General features: G+C 48.0%; 1 protein-coding gene across 25 annotated transcripts in view; it reads right to left on the reverse strand.

Annotated features, from left to right (window-relative positions):
- The window catches only part of ARHGEF10L (Rho guanine nucleotide exchange factor 10 like), a 145,459-nt gene that overhangs the window by 4,439 nt on the left and 119,091 nt on the right, over positions 1 to 21,929 (reverse strand). For all 25 annotated transcript variants that reach the window (XM_083512648.1, XM_083512642.1, XM_083512649.1 and 22 more), the window contains one exon: positions 12,701 to 12,875. In XM_083512648.1, the coding sequence (XP_083368774.1) occupies positions 12,701 to 12,875 (175 nt within the window). The remainder of the gene's footprint in view (positions 1 to 12,700; positions 12,876 to 21,929) is intronic.

The following is a 21,929-nucleotide window of genomic DNA, read 5'->3' on the forward strand; positions in this document are numbered from 1 at the left end:
AAGAAGAAGAAGACCTCCTAGGGCTACAATTCCTAGAGTAGATGAACAGTCAACACTGCTTCTCGGGGATCTCTGGGAATTATACTTCCGTAAGGGGAATATTGGGACGCAGGTGGTGCTGTGGGTTAAACCACAGAGCCTAGGGCTTGCTGATCAGAAGGTCAGCGGTTTGAATCCCCGCAACGGGGTGAGCTCCCATTGCAGTTCGAAAGCACGTCAAGGTGCAAGTAGATAAATAGGTATCGCTCTGGCGGGAAAGTAAACGGCGTTTCCATGCACTGCTCTGGTTCGCCAGAAGCGGCTTAGTCATGCTGGCCACATGACGCGGAAGCTGTACGCCGGCTCCCTCGGCCAATAAAGCGAGATGAGCGCCGCAACCCCAGAGTCGGCCACGACTGGACCTAATGGTCAGGGGTCTCTTTACCTTTAAGGGGAATATAGAGTTCTCCTTACAACTCTCAGCACCCTTGACAAGCTACGGTTCCCAGGATTCTTTGGGGGAAGCCCATACTGTTTAAAGTGGTATTGTAGTGCTTTAAATGGATGGTGCGAATGTGGCCTGATAGAACAAAAAAATGGACCAATTTTCCCCTTCTATGGCATGGGTAGGGGACATGGGTGGCGCTGTGGGTTAAACCACAGAGCCTAGGACTTGCTGATCAGAAGGTTGGCAGTTTGAATCCCCGCGATGGGGTGAGCTCCCGTTGCTCGGTCCCTGCTCCTGCCAACCTAGCAGTTCGAAAGCACATCAAAGTGCAAATAGATAAATAGGTACCGCTCCGGCGGGAAGGTAAACAGTGTTTTCGTGCACTGCTCTGGTTCGCCAGAAGCGGCTTAGTCATGCTGGCCACATGACCTGGAAGCTGTTACACCAGCTCCCTCGGCCAATAAAGCGAGATGAGCGCCGCAACCCCAGAGTTGGCCACGACTGGACCTAATGGTCAGGGGCCCCTTTACCTTACCTATGGCATGGGTGCCCCTTCCTTGCCAAAGGAGATGAGCATTGCTTTCCACTCCAAGGGGACAATCAATTGGTTAACCCACTGCTGCAAATTAACATGTTTTGAGTGTCAAGACAGATTAGCTCTCCTGTCTCTCTGGTTAGTAACAGCAGCAACGATGAACAGGAGGGAGGCCGGGCATGGATCCCACCCTGGAACAGGTGGAGCGGAGGAAAAGTGATCGAACAAGAGAGGGAGTTCGTGAGTTCAGAGTTAGAGGGGGTGGTTCCTATTCAGCAACAAGTCCAGCAGCCCATCTCCCCGGCAGGGATGGGAAAATCTGTCAGCATTCTGGGTTCCTCGATCTTATTTTCAAATGAAAACATGGGGCACGGTTTGAATTACAGCAGCCGAATGAAAACAGTAAGCGAAATAGAGGATCAATGTATTTGATAAAAGTATGTTATATAAAGCCACAGATATGGGGGGGGGGGGGATAGAACCATCATGGAGGAAAGGCTGGGAAGTCAAAATTTCAAGAAAAACATAGATTGAAAATTTGTGGAAATCAATAAAAAAATGTGTTCCAAAATTAAAAAATATTCCAGCTCCTTGGTCAATTTCTGTTTCCCCTTTTTCAAAACTTTAACTCAGTTCTCCCCAGTTGCATGCCAGTTTGAGATATTATACACAAACAGAGAGAGAGAGCCCTCACGAGAATTCATGAGCTTTTAGAGCAAATTTCACCTAACGGTTTGCAATTTTGCCTAAGATACCCTCTCCTGATTATTACCTTTTGCAAAGCGATTTCCCCTAACAGAACTTGACTTTTTGTGTATGCCACTAACACACACAGTTTTCATGTACGCTTTGCACCCCTGTAGTGTATGCACTTCTGAACCTGTGACTTGGAGGGAGAACTTCACTGCAAAATTCAGAGGAGGGCAGATCTCGAAGGATCCCTGCATTTCAGTTCACAATCCGCAAGCTCCATGTCTGGCTCTGGGGTCTGCGGGGCCCTAAGCCTGTAATGGGCTTGAGCCTGTTCAGATCTTATATTCATAAGGCCACGTCTCTCTTAGAGCATAAGGAAAAAGTTGGCCGGAAAGTGGGAGAGAAGATGAAAGACTGGAGGAAGGATGCAACGTTTGATTTCAGCAATGCTGTTTTATCCCGGCGTTTCTCCTGTAAGGCTAGTTTCTTATTAACTGGGTTGCGACAACTTCTGTCATCCATATAAAAAGCTGTTAGCTCCATCAATAAGCAGAAAAGCCTATTGATTAGTTCAGAAGAGAGTCTGGTTGATTGGGGATGGGGACTTCTGCAATGCAATTGCTTTGTCTTAATAGACAGACCTTTACCCTAATTGTAGTGCCAAGGTTTGATTTTCTTCCACAACGCATTGTTTCAGAAAATGATAATGGAACATGTTAATATATAATAATATTTCTAATCACTTGCCCTTCACCGTAAGTTCCCAGGACAGGTTGCGACATTAAAATGCAACATTGCGGCACGGTGCCAAAATCAATTTAAAACAACTTACAATCACAGAAATAAGGTGAGTGCTATAAATATACACCTTGACTGTCGAAAGCTGGACGGTAAAAGGTTCAGCATTCACCAGAAACTGTATATTGAAGGCCCCAGGTGGTCTTCAGTGCAAAGACAGTTTCACAGCCATGACTGCAATCGCGGAGCAGGAATTCTAACATCGGCTGGTAGGTTCACCCATAAACACAAGCCAAATTTAATTCCTCCCCACCCGTAATGGAAGGGAAATATAGATGAGGATCAAACTGGTCTATCTCTGCCTCATCACCAAACAGCAGGTCCCCACCCAAAGAAGATTCCTGAATAATTAGGAAGCAGAAAGCAGTATTCTTCCATCAGCAAACCTTTTAAGTGGAGATTTCTAGCCTAGGTTTTCTTTGTGTTGGACTGGAAATGGTATTTATATCTGTTTTTATTGCTGCTGTTTTATGGCTAATCACTTTGGGACATTTCACGGGAAGGCATTCATAAAGCAAATAAATAAAGGCGGGCCGGAACAATTAATTCGGCAATATTGGTCTAACGGCACAAATTCTATTCTCGGAATCGCCGAGACGGTTGTATGTTTGGGTCTTAACGGTGTTTTATTTCATTGATTCATACAATGAATTTAATTAGGAATTATCAAGAACTGCTATCTTAATGCAATTAGTGGAGCGAGGGAATGATATGATTGGGGGGGGGCAGCGAAAGATCCGCAAAAGGAAAATGGGGGGAAACACAGAGGCACATGTGAATCTGCTTATTTTAGCTAAATTGTCTCGTGCCAGAAAGCAGAACCTGTTTTAATGAGAACCGGTGACCTTTCATTGTTTATTAGAAAGGTTTTATTTTTTCCCCAGAAGCCAAAAAATCAAACACTTCAACTTGAAATTGAAGATCGTGGATGGGGTTCATTATAATAGCTCAACAACGGATATATGTTTGCAAATTTTATAATAAAAGTGCACACGACACCCACCCACTGCAAAACTCATTTGATCCAAGACCACAGAACAGGGGAGAGGACCATAGGTGGTCATTATCCCTAACCTTGACCAGGTAGATGAAAGGTCCAACAATATCCATAGCTTTCCCCATCCCAGACCATCACTCACCTTCCCTGCCTCCATCAGAACTCTGCCTTCTTTGAATGCAGAGGTGTAAAACATTGTGATGGAAGGTAGCTGAAGGGGAAGTAAAGGCAAGTGATGGTCCGGTTCAGGGATGAGGAACCTGCAGCCCTCCAGATGTTGCTGGATGATGGTGAAGAACACTGGGCACTGGGGTCCAACAACATCTAGAGGGCTACAGGTTAGCTCCCCTCTGGTTTAAAATATCTAGCCCAGCTTCCTGTTCTTGCAGATGCCCTAGTGGAAAGGCCAAATGCAAGACCTGGGTGGGACAACTTCTTCCTTCTGTAATTCACAGCAAGTGGCCTCCATCAGTGGAGGGAGAAAATAGCAGTGCTGGATAGTAGCCATTGACAGCCTGGTCTTCCTCCATGAATTTGTCGAATATGTGCAGAGGAGGGCGACCAAGGGTCTGGAAATCAAGGCTTTGGATGAATGGGTGCGGAAGTTGGGTATGTTTAGCCTTGGTTGGAGAACATCTAGAGTGCTGTGTCCAGTTCTGGGCACCACAATTGAAGGAGGATGTTGACAAGATGGAATGTGTGCAGAGGAGGGTGACTGAGATAATCAAGGGTCTGGAAACCAAGCCATATGAGGAGCAGTTGAAGGCGCTGGGTATGTTTAGCCTGGAAAAGAGGAGACTGTGAGAAGAGATATGATTGTTGTTATTGTTTAGTCGTTTAGTCGTGTCTGACTCTTTGTGACCCCATGGACCAGAGCACGCCAGGCACTCCTGTCTTCCACTGCCTCCCACAGTTTGGTCAAACTCATCCTGGTAGCTTCGAGAACACTGTCCAACCATCTCATCCTCTGTCATCCCCTTCTCCATGTGCCCTCCATCTTTCCCAACATCGGGGTCTTTTCCAGGGAGTCTTCTCTTCTCATGAGGTGGCCAAAGTATTGGAACCTCAGCTTCACGATTTGTCCTTCCAGTGAGCATTCAGGGCTGACTTCCTTCAGAATGGAGAGGTTTGATCTTCCTGCAGTCCACAGGACTCTCGGGAGTTTCCTCCAGCACCATAATTCAAAAGCATCAATTCTTCGGCGATCAGCCTTCTTTATGGTTCAGCTCTCACTTCCATACATCACTACTGGGAAAACCATAGCTTTAACTATAGGGACCTTTGTCTGCAAGGTGATGTCTCTGCTTTTTAAGATGCTGTCTAGGTTTGTCATTGCTTTTCTCCCAAGAAGCAGGCGTCTTTCAATTTTGTGACTGCTGTCACCATCTGCAGTGATCATGGAGCCCAAGAAAGTAAAATCTCTCACTGCGATATGATAGCCATCTTCAAATATCTGAAGGGCTGTCCCATGGAGCGAGCTTGTTTTCTTCTGCTCTGGAGGGTAGGAACCGAAACAATGGCTCCCAAAAAGGAGATTTGAATGAACATCAGGACAGTAAGAGCTGTTCAACAGAGGTGGCTATCAAAAGGTGATGGGCTCTCCTTCCTCGGATGTTTTTAAGCAGAGTTTGGATGTCTGTCTGTCAGGGATTCTTTAGCGTTGATTCCTACATTGCTGGGCGTGACCTTCCAACTCTACAATTTCCATCCTCTTTCAATGTCCTCTATGTCAGTGTTTCCCAACCGGTGTTCCGCGGGAGACGTTGCCTGGTGTGCCGTGGGAGGGAGGCGGGCAAGTCGGGCGGCGAGAGGCGGGGCGGCGGCGGCGAGGAGAGGCCGCCCAGCGCGGGGCTCTCGCCGTCTGCCTGCCTGGCTGCCTGCGTGGCGCTGACGTCACGGGGCTGTAATGTGCCCCACATAGGCACACGCGGGGCGGCGAGCGAGCTCCCTCCCACATCCCATCGCCGCTCGCTTCGGCCGGCCTACTGGGCTGTCGCAGGCGGAAGGCCTGCGCATGCGCGAGGTTTTCGCGCCTTCGGGATTCCCTTCACGCCTTCCTCCTCCCGGGTCCTTGAGAGCGCGGGAAGCGGCAGCGCGAGACCAGCGTTGAGCCTGGTAGGTATTGCACTTGCCAAGGCAGTCATTTGGGAAATGAAAACTTGCAAAGCAAGCAACCAGTTCAATCTGAAGTACGTGTATGCTTAATATCCTGTATCTGAAACCTGTTCTGCCCCCTCCCCCACACTTGGTGCCATTTTCATCTACACATGCAGCAGAGTAAGTTGACCCAGAATAGTACCAATTCAGATGGCAGATGGGAGAATGACATTGCTGAATGCTTTCCCATGTAGAACAGTCCCTGCAAATAAAAACCTAGCATATTTGGAAGAGGGATGCTAGCCTAACCATTACCTTCTATGCTGTTACTATTTTTTTATTTTTTTTTACATAAGTAAAAAGTGACCTTTCCCCATCTGGCATGGTGGTGTGCCTCGAGATTTTTTTCATGAAACAAGTGTGCCTTTGCCCAAAAAAGGTTGGGAAACACTGCTCTATGTGGGTGGCTGTTGCCACCTCTTGTGAGAGCAAATTCCTCTCTTTAACTACTCACTTGTGTGAAGAAAGACCCCGTCCCCAAAACCCACCAACACACAGCCAGGGTGAGGCCGGCCAACAGATGAGGTGGTCTCTCTCACGAGGGTTGCCGTGAAAGGACACCAATGTCATATAGTGATTTCTTAAGTCGGGCCAGGCATCCAACTGAGGGAATCTGTTGTTGATTAAATGCACATCTCTGCTGATTAAACCTGCATATATTTGCATATGAAAAGAGCGAGGACTTGGGGGGAGGGACGAATGTAGGCTTTGCTTTTAGATGGCAGCCTGCTGTGATCACATCTCAGAAGAAGCCCCCACCCCAACCCCCAACATCCCCCCAGACCCTCTGAACGTGGTCCCTGCCATCTCCAGCTTTCCGTACGTCACCTTGTAAAGAAAATAAATACTTTAAACCTTTTTAAAATGTGATGCCCGATTAATTAGCAGGGCCTAAAATACACATGGTGCCTCAATAGCATAACCCCTGCGTAAATGGGAAGTTGCCAGTAAAGTGATCGGATTTCGGTAGGAATCAATTGACCTGACCAATTCATTGATTAAAAGGAGGGTGAAGTAGCTCAGGGATGGGGGCTGAATGGAGCCCTCCAAAACCTCTCTGCCCTGGTCCTCAGAACGCTCCCCAGGCCAGAACCTCTCACAGCCCTGATTTTGTTTCCTTCCTTAGTTTCTTCCTCCTGGGTGGCACGCATTCTTGAGATCTGATGATGCCTCTTGCATGGAAGACGGAGATTGGTTTTTGTACAAAAGCAAGCCCTCTCTACAAAGGTAAAATTGGCCTCTCCTGCCTTGCCCACTTTTCCTTCTAGCCCTGCCCACCCCTCGCATGCAGCCCTTGGAAGATTATCTGGGAGGAAATGTGGTCCTAATGTAGAAAAACCCAGCCCTGGATTAAATGGCTGATGCCATCATTTCTAGGGCACTCTTGAGCCACAAGTCTAACTCAGTAGGTGTTTTGCAAAGGATAAAGTACAGGGAAGGCAGAGACCCACAGATTCCATATTACACTGGAAGGGCTGTAGCTCAGAGGCGAAGCATCTGCTCTGCATGCAGAAGGAGTAGGCAAGGCCTCAGCCTTAAACCCTGCAGAGCATCCTGCTGGCCAGTGAAGACAGCACTGAGCTAGATAGACTAAGGGTCTGACTCCTTCAGAACTATGAGGATGAACAGCAGACTTTGTTTTTAATGAAAAGACTGTAACTCAGAGGTAGAGCATGCAGAAGGCCTCCATTTTCAATCTCTAGGTAAGATCTCGGTCTGAACTCCTGGAGAGATGCCTGCCGGTCTGTGTGGACAACACTGGGCTCGATGGACCAGCGGTTTGACTCAGAATAAGGCAGTAAGTTCCAACAAGCTTTTTGCAAGAAGAATTGAAGAATAATGAATGGGAGCTACAAGAGGGGGATACATGCTGATAAGGCTTCTTGTGCCCCCTACTCTTCGGGGAAGAGATGGCGGGTGGGACTCTTAACGGAGAATAAATATTTTATCTTGGAGGCTTAATGCCGCAACGTCAGACTCCGTCCCGGCTAATAGATCTACCGCTTTTAAAAGGCCGGGGCCTCTCTGCGAGAAAGACTTTATTAACGGCCTGTCTAGTTAAAAAGGATGAGAGAGCTTAAGTTCAAATATGCATTAATACCAAAATTAAAACGCTCGCTCCGAGGGAAGGAGAAGAGAAGCAGCGATTCTTTTTTTAAAAAAAGGGGGTCGTTTTTTAAAAAAGCTTTTTTTTAAAAAAAAAGGGGGGGGGAGAGCCATGAAACACTTTAAACAGCTAATGCATTTAGTCCTAATTGCACAATTACTCCATCTTGCAGATGGAAGAAAGTGGGGAGGGGAGAGAGGGAGGTCTAAGAAAGGCGCAGGGCAGGGTGGCTGCAACAGAAGTAAAATTAACAAAGAATTTGTGGTTGCGGTTGTGGTGGCAGTTGGGTTGACTTGGCACAGGGAAGGAGAGATGGAGCTATCAGGTCCAAGCCCACTTCTCCAAGAGCTGTTAAACAGTGGAAGAAAGATGGCGAATATGCAGGAGAAGTGACTTCAAAGAGATATGGAAGGTGTTTGTAGAATTTGTACAGTGGTACCTCGGGTTAAGAACTTAATTTGTTCTGGAGGTCCCTTCTTAACCTGAAACTGTTCTTAACCTGAGACACCACTTTAGCTAATGGGGCCTCTCGCTGCCACCTCGCCACCGCCATGTGATTTCTGTTCTCATCCTGAAGCAAAGTTCTTAACCCGAGGTACTATTTCTGGGTTAGTGGAGTCTGTAACCTGAAGCGCCTATAACCCGAGGTACCACTGTACTGTTAAAATGGAAAGGGGTCAAACCATCGCAAGAGGCGTTGAAAATTTGGGAGGTTAGATAGTTAGAGTGGAAGGGTCTCAGTGGTGGGGTGCACATTTTATTCTTATTTATTTATTATTATTACTTTGTCGAAATAAAGTAAAAAAACATTTAAGTATGGAGGTCTGGCTGGAACAAACATTGTCCCCAGAGCATCTCCGAGATCTGGTGTTTAATACTATGGACTATCAAAAAAAAACGGCAGAGAGGAACTGAGAGAGAATTAAGAGCCTCGGACGTGAGATCTCCAGGCTGATAGCAGATTAAGACTGATGGACATTTGTTGGGGATTGAAACCGGGAAAGGGGACGGGGTGGGGTTTGGGGATCCAAAGGGTGCATAACTATAATCTGTCCTTTTTCTTTTTATTCTGTTTTGTTATTAGTATGAAAAGTGGGGAATTCGTGGAAGGGAATTTGGGTCGACTTTAGAAAAAGGATTTAAGATTTAAGAATGAACACTGATGCATAAACTTAATGTTGTAAAACTGGTTTTTTTAAAAATTGAACTAAATATAAAAAGGTTAAAAATTGGGGATAAGAACTTGTTGAATTAACAATATGAATTGGAATATAAGAAGGGGAGGTGTGGGGAAGTCAGGGAAATATGTTATAGAAAAATAAGGATTGTTAACTGTATATGTTTTCTTTTTTTTCTTTTTTGATGTATTTAAATGGAAAATTCTTAATAAATATCTATTTTTTTAAAAAAAGAAATAAAGTAAAAAAAACAACAACAGTGGAACAGTTAACCTCATAAGGTGGAGGTTTTTAACATTGATGGGACAGCATTCCGGCATGCATTCTTGAGATGTGATCCCTGCATTGTGGGGTGGACTAGAAGAGCTGTGGGGGTCTCTCTTCCAACTCTACAGTTCAATGAGTCCCAGTTCAGGAAGTCCAGAGCTGGACACCCACGCACACCAAATGGCAGCCAAGATTCCCTGCTTGATGACAACCAGCCAGGGAGAACGGACCACCTTCTCTAAGTCCTCACTTCCACTGCCTACCTGTTCCCATGGCAGAGATGCTTCTTGTAATCATAGAATCAGAGAGTTGTATGGGACACCGAGGGTCATCTAGTCCAACCCCCTGCAGTGCAGGAATCTCAGCTAAAGCATTCACGACAGGTGGCCATCCAACCTCTGCTGAAAAACCTCCAAGGAAGGAGAGCCCTGAGGGAGGCTGTTCCACTGTCGAACAGCTCTTACTGTTAACGTTCAGCAGCAAAGCCACCTTTCCTTTCACTTCTGCCCATTGGATCTAGCCCTGCTATAGAATCGTAGAAGAGTAGAGTTGGAAGGGACCCTGATGGTCATCTAGCCCAACTCCCTGCAATGCAGCAATATGCAGCTGCCCCATACGAACCTGCAACCTTGGCATTATCAGCACCATGCTCTAACCAGCTGAGCTATCCATCCAAGGACCAAATGCTTGCCAAAACCAAAAGCTATGGTTTTCCCAGTAGTGATGTATGGAAGTGAGAGCTGGACCATAAAGAAGGCTGATTGCCGAAGAATCGATGCCTTTGAATTATGGTGCTGGAGGAGACTCTTGAGAGTCCCATGGTCTGCAAGAAGATCAAACCTCTCCATTCTGAAGGAAATCAGCCCTGAGTGCTCACTGGAAGGACAGATCCTGAAGCTGAGGCTCCAATACTTTGGCCACCTCATGAGAAGAGAAGACTCCCTGGAAAAGACCCTGATGGTTGAGGGCACAAGGAGAAGGGGACGACAGAGGACAAGATGGTTGGACAGTGTTCTCGAAACTACAACATGAGTTTGACCAAACTGTGAGAGGCAGTGGAAGACAGGAGTGCCTGGCGTGCTGTGGTCCATGGGGTCACAAAGAGTCGGACACGACTAAACGACTAAACAATAACAACAATCATATCTCCTCTCAGTCTCCTCTTTTCCAGCCTAAACATACCCAGCTCCTTCAACTGCTCCTCATATGGCTTGGTTTCCAGACACTTGATCATCTTGGTCACCCTCCTCTGCACACATTCCATCTTGTCAACATCCTCCTTCAATTGTGGTGCCCAGAATTGGACACAGCACTCTAGATGTTCTCCGACTAAACAACAACAAAATATCACGGAAGACAGAGCAAGCTTCTTTTCTGCTGCTCCAGGGGGCAGGACGTGAACCAACAGATTCAAATTTCAAGAAAGGAGATTCCAACTAACTTGATGACGGTAAGAGACATTTGACAGTGGAACGGACTCCCTTGCAAGGTAGTGGACTCTCCGCTGGCCATTTGCCAGTGATTCTCTAGCTGTGACTCCTGCATCACAGGAGGTTAGGCTAGATCAGTGTTTCCCAACCTTTTTTGGTCAAAGGCACACTTGTTTCATGAAAAAAATCTCGAGGCACACCACCATTACAGCCCCGTGACATCAGCGCGCAGCGTCACGCCGGGAGGGACGCACGAAAGTGTAAGTTTCAATTTTTTTCCCTCCCCCTTGTCTTCCTTCTGTGCCAACCGCCAAAAAGCCAAGAATCGCGGGACCGCCGGCGGAGGGGGGGAGGGCGAGCGGAGGCAGCGGCGAGCCCCGTTCCTCCCCATCCGCCCCATTCCGTGCAAGGAGCGCGAACAGGTGTGAGAAGGGGGTCAAACCTGCGGGTCGGCGTCGGGGAACCTCCAAGCTTTGGGGGTGGGGGGGAGGAGGCAGCAAAGCGAGGCAGGAAGGAGAGCGCGGCTTGGCTGGGTGAGCTTTGGCAGGGGCAGGGAATGAGAGCCGCGAGGCGGGCGCTGCGGACGGAGGCGCTGCCCACCAAGCTCGCAGGCAGCCAGGCAGGCAGACAGCGAGAGCCCCGCGCTGGGCGGCCTCTCCTCGCCGCCGCCGCCCCGCCTCTCGCCGCCCGACTCGCCTGCCTCCGTCCAGGCAACATCTCGCGGCACACTAGTGTGCCGCGGAACAGTGGTTGAAAAACACTGGGCTAGATGACTCTGGGTGCCTTCCAACTCTACAACTCAGTGATCCTATAACAGCTGGGAGAAGGCTTCTCTGGGTTATCTCTAATGCTAGTCCTACTCAGTGTAAACTCTTCAACATCAGCTTCGTTGGACTGGTCATGTTGTGCAGATGCCTGATTATCATCCTCCAAAGCAACTGCTCTATTCCAAACTTAAAAATGGAAAGCGTAATGCCGGTGGTCAACAAAAGGGGTTTAAAGACCCTCTCTCAACGCAAACCTTAAAAAATGTACAGTGGTACCTCGAGTTACATACGCTTCAGGTTACAGACTCTGCTAACCCAGAAATAGTGCTTCAGGTTAAGAACTTTGCTTCAGGATGAGAAAAGAAATCGTGCTCCGGCGGTGCGGCAGCAGCAGGAGGCCCCATTAGCGAAAGTGGTGCTTCAGGTTAAGAACAGTTTCAGGTTAAGAACAGACCTCCGGAATGAATTAACCCAAGGTACCACTGTAGTAGGGACGCGGGTGGCGCTGTGGGTAAAACCTCAGTGCCTAGGACTTGCCGATCATATGGTCGGCGGTTCGAATCCCCGCGGTGGGGTGAGCTCTTGTCTTTCGGTCCCAGCTCCTGCCCACCTAGCAGTTCGAAAGCACCCGTAAGTGCAAGCAGATAAATAGGTACCGCTTTATAGCGGGAAGGTAAATGGCGTTTCCGTGTGCTGCACTGGTGCTGGCTCGCCAGAGCAGCTTCGTCACGCTGGCCACGTGACCCGGAAGTGTCTCCGGACAGCGCTGCCCCCCAGCCTCTTAAGTGAGATGGGCGCACAACCCTAGAGTCGGACACGACTGGCCCGTACGGGCAGGGGTACCTTTACCTTTACCACTGTAGTATAAACACCAACAACTGGGAAACACTGGCCTGCAATTGGAGAACAGCTTTTACCGAAGGTGTCATGGGCTTTGAAGATGCTCGAACACAGGACAAAAAGGAGAAACATGCTAAGAGGAAGGCACGCTTTGCAAACCCTCACCACGATCAACTCCCACCTGTAAACCTTCGTCCCCACTGTGGAAGGACATGTGGATCCAGAATTGGCCTCAACAGTCACTTACGGACTCACAGTTAAAACCATGTTTATGGAAGACAATCATGCTCAGCTATGAGTGGTCGCCGAAGGAAGGAAGGAAGGAAGGAAGGAAGGAAGGAAGGAAGGAACCCACTGAAATTCATGGGGATCCTCTGGTAATTTCAATGAGTAAAACTTAGTTGTCCCTCCCAGACATGCATGGTCTCACAGTGGTGCCAGAGTTTGGGCTGTCAGGCCAGGAATATCCAGAGCTATTGTCCCTGTTGGTGGTCCCATGCCTACCTGGCAGGGCAAAAGTGGTCCGCGTGGCGATGTTGATCTCCTGCAGATGCTCAAGCGTTTCAGTGTGGAAGAGCCGGACGGAGGAGCCGCAGGAGAAGGCCATCCACACGCCGCTGCCCGCCTTGATCATGTGGGTGACGCTTGCTTCTTCCTCCGGGTGGGCCTCAAACGTTTGCTGCAAGGAAGGGAAGAACACAGGGTCAGGAGAGCCTTGCGGCTGGATCAGGCCCATCTGGACCGGTCATACTCTTCGCAGAGGGGCAAAGGGTTGTTGTTGTATTGTAATCATCATCAACATTTTATTATTTATACCCCACTTCCCTGATAGATGGCCAGCCAACCTCTGCTTAAAAGCCTTCAAGGAAAGTGAGTCCACAACCTCCCAAGAAATACCTCTACGCAGAACTGCGGAACTCCCTCCTGCAGGAGGCAATGATCGCCACCAACTTGAATGGCTTTAAAAGAGAATAATATTTATTTATTTATTTATTCATTCATTCATTCATTCATACCCCACCCATCTGGCTGGGTTTCCCAAGCCACTCTGGGCGGCTCCCAACAGAATGTTAAAAACACAATACAGCATTAAACATTAACAACTTCCCTAAACAGGGCTGCCTTCAGATGTCTTCTAAAAGTCAGATACTTGTTTATTTCCTTGACATCTGATGGGAGGGCGTTCCACAGGGCGGGCGCCACCACCGAGAAGGCCCTCTGCCTGGTTCCCTGTAACCTCACTTCTCACAGGGAGGGAACCGCCAGAAGGCCATCGGAGCTGGACCTCAGTGTCCAGGCAGAATGACGGGGATGGAGATGCTCCTTCAGGTATACTGGGGTGTGGCCATTTAGGGCTTTTAATGGTCAGCACCAACACTTTGAATTGTGCTCGGAAACGTGCTGGGAGCCAATGTACGTCTTTCAAGACCGGTGTTATGTGGTCTCGGCAGCCGCTCCCAGTCACCTGTCTAGCTGCCGCATTCTGGATTTGTTGCAGTTTCTGGGTCACCTTTAAAGGTAGCCCCACATAGAGCGCATTGCAGTAGTCCAAGGGGGAGATAACCAGAGCGTGCACCACTCTGGTGAGACAGTCCGCGGGCAGGTAAGGTCTCAGCCTGCGTACCAGATGGAGCTGGTAGACAGCCGCTCTGGACACAGAATTGACCCACGCCTCCATGGACAGGGGACTCTGGTAACCAGTCTGTTTTGAGCGGACGCCAAGCCACGGCACCAGGCAACTCTTTTCTGCTCTCCCAGCCATGGAGAGATCCATAAGCGGAGACACCCACAAATCCATTGCTTGTTTTCAAATGCATGGCAGCAGCAAGAAGCTGGCATCCGAGCTATCAGAATTCAATTTTTGCTTAAGAGTGGAGGGAGGGGAAGAGAAGGGGAAATGGATTTTCACTGTTGCAGATCCCAGGAAGTCCACCTGCGCACATCCTTTCTGGGGTTTTTAGGGAAAGGTGGGGGGGGTGTTATTCAGCAAGTGGAACGGAAGGAGGAGAACAAACCGACTGCAGCGATGGACTCACAAAGATGCAATTACCTAAGAATTTAATTCACCGGCCTATCAGGTTCCAGTTGTTCTCTCCCCCTCTGACATGTCAGGCTTTTACAAGCCCTTCTGAGGCTCAGCACAGGAACCCAACAACCCCAGTAAATCCCAGGAAGAGGGCAGCTCCCTTTTTCAACCAGCCTTTTTTACATGGAACGGCAAGGACTAGAAACTTGTTTTGTTTTTCAGGAAAGGGCCACCGCTTGGTGGCAGGGCCCATGCGCACCTGTTCTAAGAATTTTAAGGTCTTGTATATATAAAATAGATGTTCATAAATGTACCAAGCAAGCACATACAAATATGTATAGACCACATGTCTGAAACCCACAGAAAAGTCCTAAAAGCATTTTCTCCCTCCCAAATTGACCTCAGATATTTCTCTGCAAGGTCGAAGGAAATGGGGACCCTCCCCATTGTCTCTTTGCTGACAAATCCTGTCTCAAGGGCACATTTAAGATATGAATAGGGTGAGCCTGTGACCTGGATTCAGGAGTTGAGTAGATATCATAACTAAAGAGTGGCCAGGATGCCCAGGTAATCCAAGCAGCTAACCTAGCAGACAGGAGAAAAAACAACGCACTCAGATTTCTGCTGTAGTCCTCCCCATCTCTGATGTATCTGGGGGGTGGTCTTGGGCTACACCCCTTCTGTGATGTAGGTATGGTGTTTCTGGGGGTGGTCTTGAGCTCCAGGGTGGGCAATTTCAAAGTCTATATAAGGGCTTGCACACTTTTGTCCTGGGTCCTCCTCCTCTCTCCTGCATGTGTGTGTGGGGGGGGGACACCCTGTTGCAACAGCTTTAATAAAGACCAGGCTTATAGCCGCTTTGCTTTTGTATAACCTGGTCTGGTGGTGCTGTGGGTTAAACCGGTTTGAGCCTTAAAAAGGTACACTCTCTCCGAAGGTCCAGTCTTCCTTAAGAAGCTGAACCCCTTGAAGCATGAGTAGGCAAACTAAGGCCCAGCGGCTGGATCTGGCCCAATCACCGTCTAAATCCAGCCTGCGGATGGTCCGGGAATCAGCGTGTTTTTACATGAGTAGAATGTGTGCTTTTATTTAAAATGCATCTCTGGGTTATTTGTGGGGCATAGGAATTCGTTCATCCCCCCAAAAAACAATTGCCCGGCCCCCCACAAGATCTGAGGGACAGTGGACCGGCCCCCTGCTGAAAAAGTTTGCTGACCCCTGCCTTGAAGGGACCCCTCAATATTCTTATTTCACACCCCACACAAAAGGAACCAGGTTCACCCCCCCCCACTGCAGGCCTTGGAGAAGAAGACCCCCACCTGAAAACCCGGAAAGCCATTGCTGCCAGCCAGTGCAGACATTAATGGGATAGATGGACTCTTTTGTTAGGCAGACTCATACATGCCTGTGTCGTAAGGCAGGGCTAGCCAACATCAATATGGCTCCTATCAGTCGCTCTGCTTTTGCCTCTGGCCCCCGGATGGCTGCACGGGATGGAATGTGGCCCTCAGGCCAAAAGAGGCTCCCCAAACCCCTAATCTCTTTAATACAGCAAATGCTTTTTCCCCATTGCATTTCCACCCAAACAGCAAAACTACCGGGGATGTTTTGTTACCGCGCAACCCTTCTCTGCCCTCCTTTCTTATCAGTAGCAGCAATCGCCTGCAGTCGTCAAACTTTCCCCTCATTCACCATGTAGGCAAGTGTGGTGGCCGATTGCAATCCAGCCCATAAAACAAAGGTGACATTTTTACACCGGGCTGTTTTTGGAATTGCAGGTGGCCAAATACTTTGAAAGAAAGAAATAAAGTTGTTAGGGCACCTCATGGGAGAATGAGAGAGACGCCATTGGCATAACTTGGTGAACTGGAAATTTAGTTTAGTTGGGGTTGGCAGTTACTTTAATTTGGGTATAGCTGCAAACTGTTTATTATTGTTGTTATTGGTTTTTATTGATTTATTGGTTTGCATGTTGCTTGTATAAGATATCTTGTTTTGGTTTTTTAATGTTTGATGTTTTGTGTTTTATATGTTGCAAGCCGCCCAGAGGAGCTGGGGAAACAAGCCAGATGGGCAGGATATAAATTAAAAATTATTATTATTATTATTATTATTATTATTATTAGCCATCCCACAGGAGGCTGGCTTCTCTCCGGCTCCTGTGAAACACCCTTACTCTCAACCGTTTTATTCAATTTCTGTACCAGTTTTTTTTAATACAAAAATGACTAGGGCGGTTTACAGTACAAAAACACGAAGTCGTAAAAGTATCATAAAACATACCATAAGACAACATTTTTTAAAAAGAAAATGATCCGGCTGCCTGCTTCCACCTTCGAAAGATGTTAGTGTGCAAAAAGTTGCCCTTGATTTATGTGCTGAATTGACATAACAGAACGCAAAGATCCCAGGCTGCTGGATCAGGCCAAAGGGGGAAACCTGCAAGCGGGGTTTGAGCACAATTTCACTCTCCCCTCCTATCTGTGTTTACAGCAATGGGTATTCAGAAGCAGAATATGGGGGGCAGAACCCGGCCATTGTGGCCAGTGGCCCTCTCCTCCATGAAACTGTCTAATCCTTTTAAAGTCATGTAAGTTGGTGCGTGGGACGCGGGTGGCGCTGTGGGTTAAGCCACAGAGCCTAGGACTTGCCGATCAGAAGGTTTGAATCCCCGCGACGGGGTGAGCTCCCATTGCTCGGTCCCTGCTCCTGCCGACCTAGTGGTTCAAAAGCACGTCAAAGTGCAAGTAGATAAATAGGTACTGCTCTGGTGGGAAGGTAAACGGCATTTCCGTGCGCTGCTCTGGTTCGCCAGAAGCGGCTTAGTCATGCTGACCACATGACCCAGAAGCTGTACGCCGGCTCCCTCAGCCAATACAGTGGTACCTCGGGTTACATACGCTTCAAGTTACATACACTTCAGGTCACAGACTCCACTAACCCAGAAATAGTGCTTCAGGTTAAGAACTTTGCTTCAGGATGAGAACAGAAATCTTGCTCCAGCGGCACAGCGGTAGCAGGAGGCCCCATTAGCTAAACTGGTGCTTCCAGTTAAGAACAGTTTCAGGTTAAGAGCGGACCTCGGGAACAAATTAAGTACTTAACGCGAGGTGCCACTGTAAAGCGAGATGAGCGCTGCAACCCCAGAGTCGGCCACGACTGGACCTAATGGTCAGGGATCCCTTTACCTTTAAGCTGGTGGGCATCCCTGCCTCCTGTGGCAGAGAGTTCCATAGTTTAACTCCGCACTGTGTGAAGAAGGACTGAAACTTCCCACATTCAGCTCCATTGGAGTTTCAGGGTTGCGACGCATAATTTTATATCAGGTCGCCTCTTCCCCCGCCCTTTCTCTGAACTAAAGAGCCTCAAATGCTGAGACCTCTCCCCAGACGGGAGCCCCCTTCACTTTTTAAGGCTGCGAGTTTGAGTCACCGTCTTCCCCACTCGAACTAGATGTAGATGACACCCACAAATCAACCGCCCGCAAACTCTCTCCCCTCTCTCTAGAACAGAAATACAGTGTATTCCACCACCCCCTTCCCTGGGAGTGAGGCTCCGATGCACAGCATTCCAGCTCGGTGCGACCATCTTTTATTGCCTGCATTATAAAACCCAGAATATTATATTGAAAACGCTGACACAACCCTACCCTCGGCGGGAACGGCGGCATTTATGTACCTCGAAATGTCTATATAAAAGCAGCGCTCCCATAAATCCCGCCGGGCAGCAGGGGAGGCGTAAAAAGTCATATTAGTATTGACGAGGCATCAAACTTCGGCTGACGGAAGGTGCCAAGGCAGAGGAGTTGCCAACATCCTCCCCCCACCATCCCCACAATCAGGGGAAAACAGAGATTGCTGGAGCAAGCAGCTTGGTGGCGGCAGTGTGTATGTGAAGGTTTGTTCACATGTACAGGCCTGGGAGAACACAATAACTGCCTGAATGATCAGGCCAATGGTTCCTGGAGAGCTGCTGCCAGTCCGTGCAGGTAATACTCAGCTAGATGGGCCAATAATCCATGCTCTGCATGAAGCAGCCACACGCATTCCCATCTCTTCTGCTCAATTCTAGGAATTGATGTAGGAAACTGCTTTTGACCGACTGTGGCTCTTGGGTCCATCTAGCTCAGTGTCAGACAGTTCCACCTCCATCCTGAACACATACCCTCCATCATTTCTCCAATGAAAATAGGGATGTCTAATAATAACAAGGAGGCGGGTGGCACTGTGGGTTAAACCACAGAGCCTAGGACTTGCCGATCAGAAGGTGGGCGGTTCAAATCCCCGCGACGGGTTGAGCTCCCATTGCTCGGTCCCTGCTCCTGCCAACCTAGCAGTTTGAAAGCACATCAAAGTGCAAGTAGATAAATAGGTACCACTCTGGTGGGAAGGTAAACGGCATTTCCATGCACTGCTCTAAATCGCCAGAAGTGGCTTAGTCATACTGGCCACATGACCCGGAAGCTGTACGCCGGCTCCCTCGGCCAATAAAGCAAGATGAGCGCCGCAATTCCAGAGTCGGCCACGACTGGACCTAATGGTCAGGGGTCCCTTTACCTTTAACTTTAATAATAATAATAATAATAATAATAATAATAATAATAATACCCTGCCCATATGACTGGGTTGCCCCAGCCACTATGTGTGGCTTCCAACATATATAACAATATAATAAAAGATTTAAAAGATTCCCTATACAGGGCTGCCTTCAAATGTCTTCTAAAGGTTGTGCAGTTACCCTGGCTTGGGGGGGGGATGTCACACAGCTCCATACCCTCCAACATTTCTCTGATGAAAATAGGGACGTCCTAAGGAAAAGTGGAACATTCCCGGATCAAATCAGAAACCAGGACGGCTTCTGTAAGCCTGCGGCCGTCCCTGGAAAATAGGGACACTTGGGAGGGGTTGCTGAACGCTTCTTGCAACCCTCCGAACCTGCCAGACCTGGGAAACGCGCTCTGCACCTGCTCACAGGAACTCTCATTTTGGATAGGAACATGTGCATTTCAGGCAACTGAGGCCCAGAAGCAATATCAAGGCCTTCCCTCTCCCTGCAAAAAAATAAAATAAAATCGCAGAGAAAGGCACCCACCCACCACGCGGTCACCTTCACTTTCACAAAGCACCTTCCTTAAGGTGCCACTCTAAGTAACTATCCATAATCCCAAGCTGGCTAATTAATGGACACCTTGGTCTGAAGCCAGTCGTCTAATAGGCGAAGTGATCTTTCATCATCCGACAGCATCACTCTCCGGCCTCTTGGAAGACTGGAGACCTGCCACACACACACACACACACACACACACTGTATGCTTTCATAGAAGAAAGGGTCACAGGCGAAGGAGTGCATCTGCCTTGCATACAGAAGGACCCAGGTTGAATCCCAGGCATCACCGCATAAGAATGTGAACATCCCTAGAAAGATGCTGCCGGTCCATTTAGGCAAAACAGAGCTAGATGGGCAAAGAGCCTGACTGTGTCGTTTCCTATTACAATCAGCCTCTTGTTTAGAATGATGAGGACTAGAAACCCGCTTTATTTTTAAGGAAAGGGCGGTAGCTCAGCAGTAGAGCCCGTGCAAAGCCCCTGCTTTGCCTGTTAAGAGCTTTCTGACAGTGGGACAAACGCCGTGGGGAGTTTGTGGACTCGGAGGATTTTAAGCAGAGGTTGGATGGTCCGGTATACCTGAAGGAGCATCTCCACCCCCATCATTCTGCCCGGACACTGAGGTCTCGCGCCAAGGGCCTTCTGGTGGTTCCCTCACTGTGAAAAGCCAAGTCCCTGTGGAACGCCCTCCCACCAGATGTCAAAGAGAAAAACAACTACCAGACTTTTAGAAGACATCTGAAGTCAGCCCTGTGTAGGGAAGCTTTTAATGTTTAACAGACTACTGTATTTTAATACTTGTTGGAAACCGCCCAGAGTGGCTGGGGAAACCCAGCCTAAAGGGCAGGGTATAAATAAATAAAAATAATAATAATAATAATAATAATAATAATAATAATAATAATTATTATTATTATTATTATTATTATTATTATTATTATTATTATTATTAGCTGAGATTCCTGCATTGCAGGGGGTTGGACTAGATGACCCTTGGGGTCCATCCAAATTCTACGATACTATGAGTCCATCAGAAAGTTCTTCCTATTGTTTAGGGGGGCCCTTTGAATTTGTTGGTTCAGGTCCTGCGCCCTGGAGCAGTAGGAAAACAAGCTTTCTCCATCCTTCATGGGACAGCCTTTCAGGTAGTTCAGTTTGGCTGTCCTATCAGTTCTAGAGCCATGCACAGTTAAAAAAGGAGGGTTCTAGATCAGACATGGGCAAAAATGCCAATCTTGGGGAACCTCTCCCTTCTCCACCTTCGATCTAAGCTCTACCGCCTCTCCGCATTAGTTTGAATTGTCTTTAATTTTAAAATCCCCATGAATATTCATGAGGATTTTGGCACAGATTTCTCCTAACGGACACTTTTCTCTCCCTTTTCCTGCATGCAGTTTTTGGCTGATATCCAAGGCAATTATTTACAAAGCAATTTTGCCTAATTATAGCACATTTTTGTAGGTTGGTTTTGTGAAGAGATGTGTTTTCGGGCACGCTTTGCCCGAGCAAAAAGTATATATGCATTCGTGGATTATGAGGCTCGGCTGGTGGAACAGGGTTTGCAAAATTCGGAGGTGTGCGAATTCCGAAAGATCAGCCGCATTTCAGTCGCTGCGTTTTGAAGCATAAAAATTAAGTGGCTGGGCCCTTAAATGCGAGCTGAATTGAATTTTGCCTCCATTGTTGTGAATGGGTAAGCCCTGGATTGTGGGCTGATGGGAACTGGAGTCCAGCAGCATCTTAGCCATACCTGTATTGAGAACATAAGCAGAGCCTGCTGGGTCCAGCCAGCAAAGCATAGCTAAAGGTAAAGGTAAAGGTAAAGGGTAAAGGTGAAAGGGTAAAGGGTAAAGGTGAAAGGGTAAAGGTGAAAGGGTAAAGGGTAAAGGGTAAAGGTGAAAGGGTAAAGGTTAAAGGTTTAGGGGTAAAAAGGGTAAAATGGGTAAAGGGGGTAAAGGGGGTAAAAAGGGTAAAGGGGGTAAAAAGGGTAAAGGGGGTAAAAAGGGTAAAGGGTAAAGCTTAAAGGGTAAAGGTTAAAGGTTAAAGGGGGTAAAAAGGGTAAAAAGGTAAAGGGGGTAAAAAGGGTAAAAAGGGTAAAAAGGTAAAGGGGGTAAAAAGGGTAAAAAGGGTAAAAAGGTAAAGGGGGTAAAAAGGGTAAAAAGGGTAAAAAGGGTAAAGGGTAAAGGTAAAGGGACCCCTAATCATTAGGTCCAGTCGTGACCGACTCTGGGGTTGCGGCGCTCATCTTGCCTTACTGGCCAAGGGAGCCGGCGTACAGCTTCCAGGTCATGTGGCCAGCATGACTAAGCCGCTTCTGGCAAACCAGAGCAACGCACGGAAACGCCGTTTACCTTTCCGCTGGAGTGGTACCTATCTATCTACTTGCACTTTGACGTGCTTTCGAACTGCTAGGTTGGCAGGAGCTGGGACAGAGCAAGAGGAGCTCATCCCGTTGCGGGGATTCGAACCGCCAACCTTCTGATCGGAAAGTCCTAGGCTCTGTTGTTTAACCCACAGCGCCACCCGCATCCCCTGGCTAGGAGCCATCAATAGCCCTCTCGTCCCTGAATTTAAAGTCATCTAGGTTGGTGGTTATCATTGC

Source organism: Podarcis liolepis, assembly GCF_965112155.1.
Source record: "Podarcis liolepis genome assembly, chromosome: 7".
NCBI lineage: Eukaryota > Metazoa > Chordata > Lepidosauria > Squamata > Lacertidae > Podarcis > Podarcis liolepis.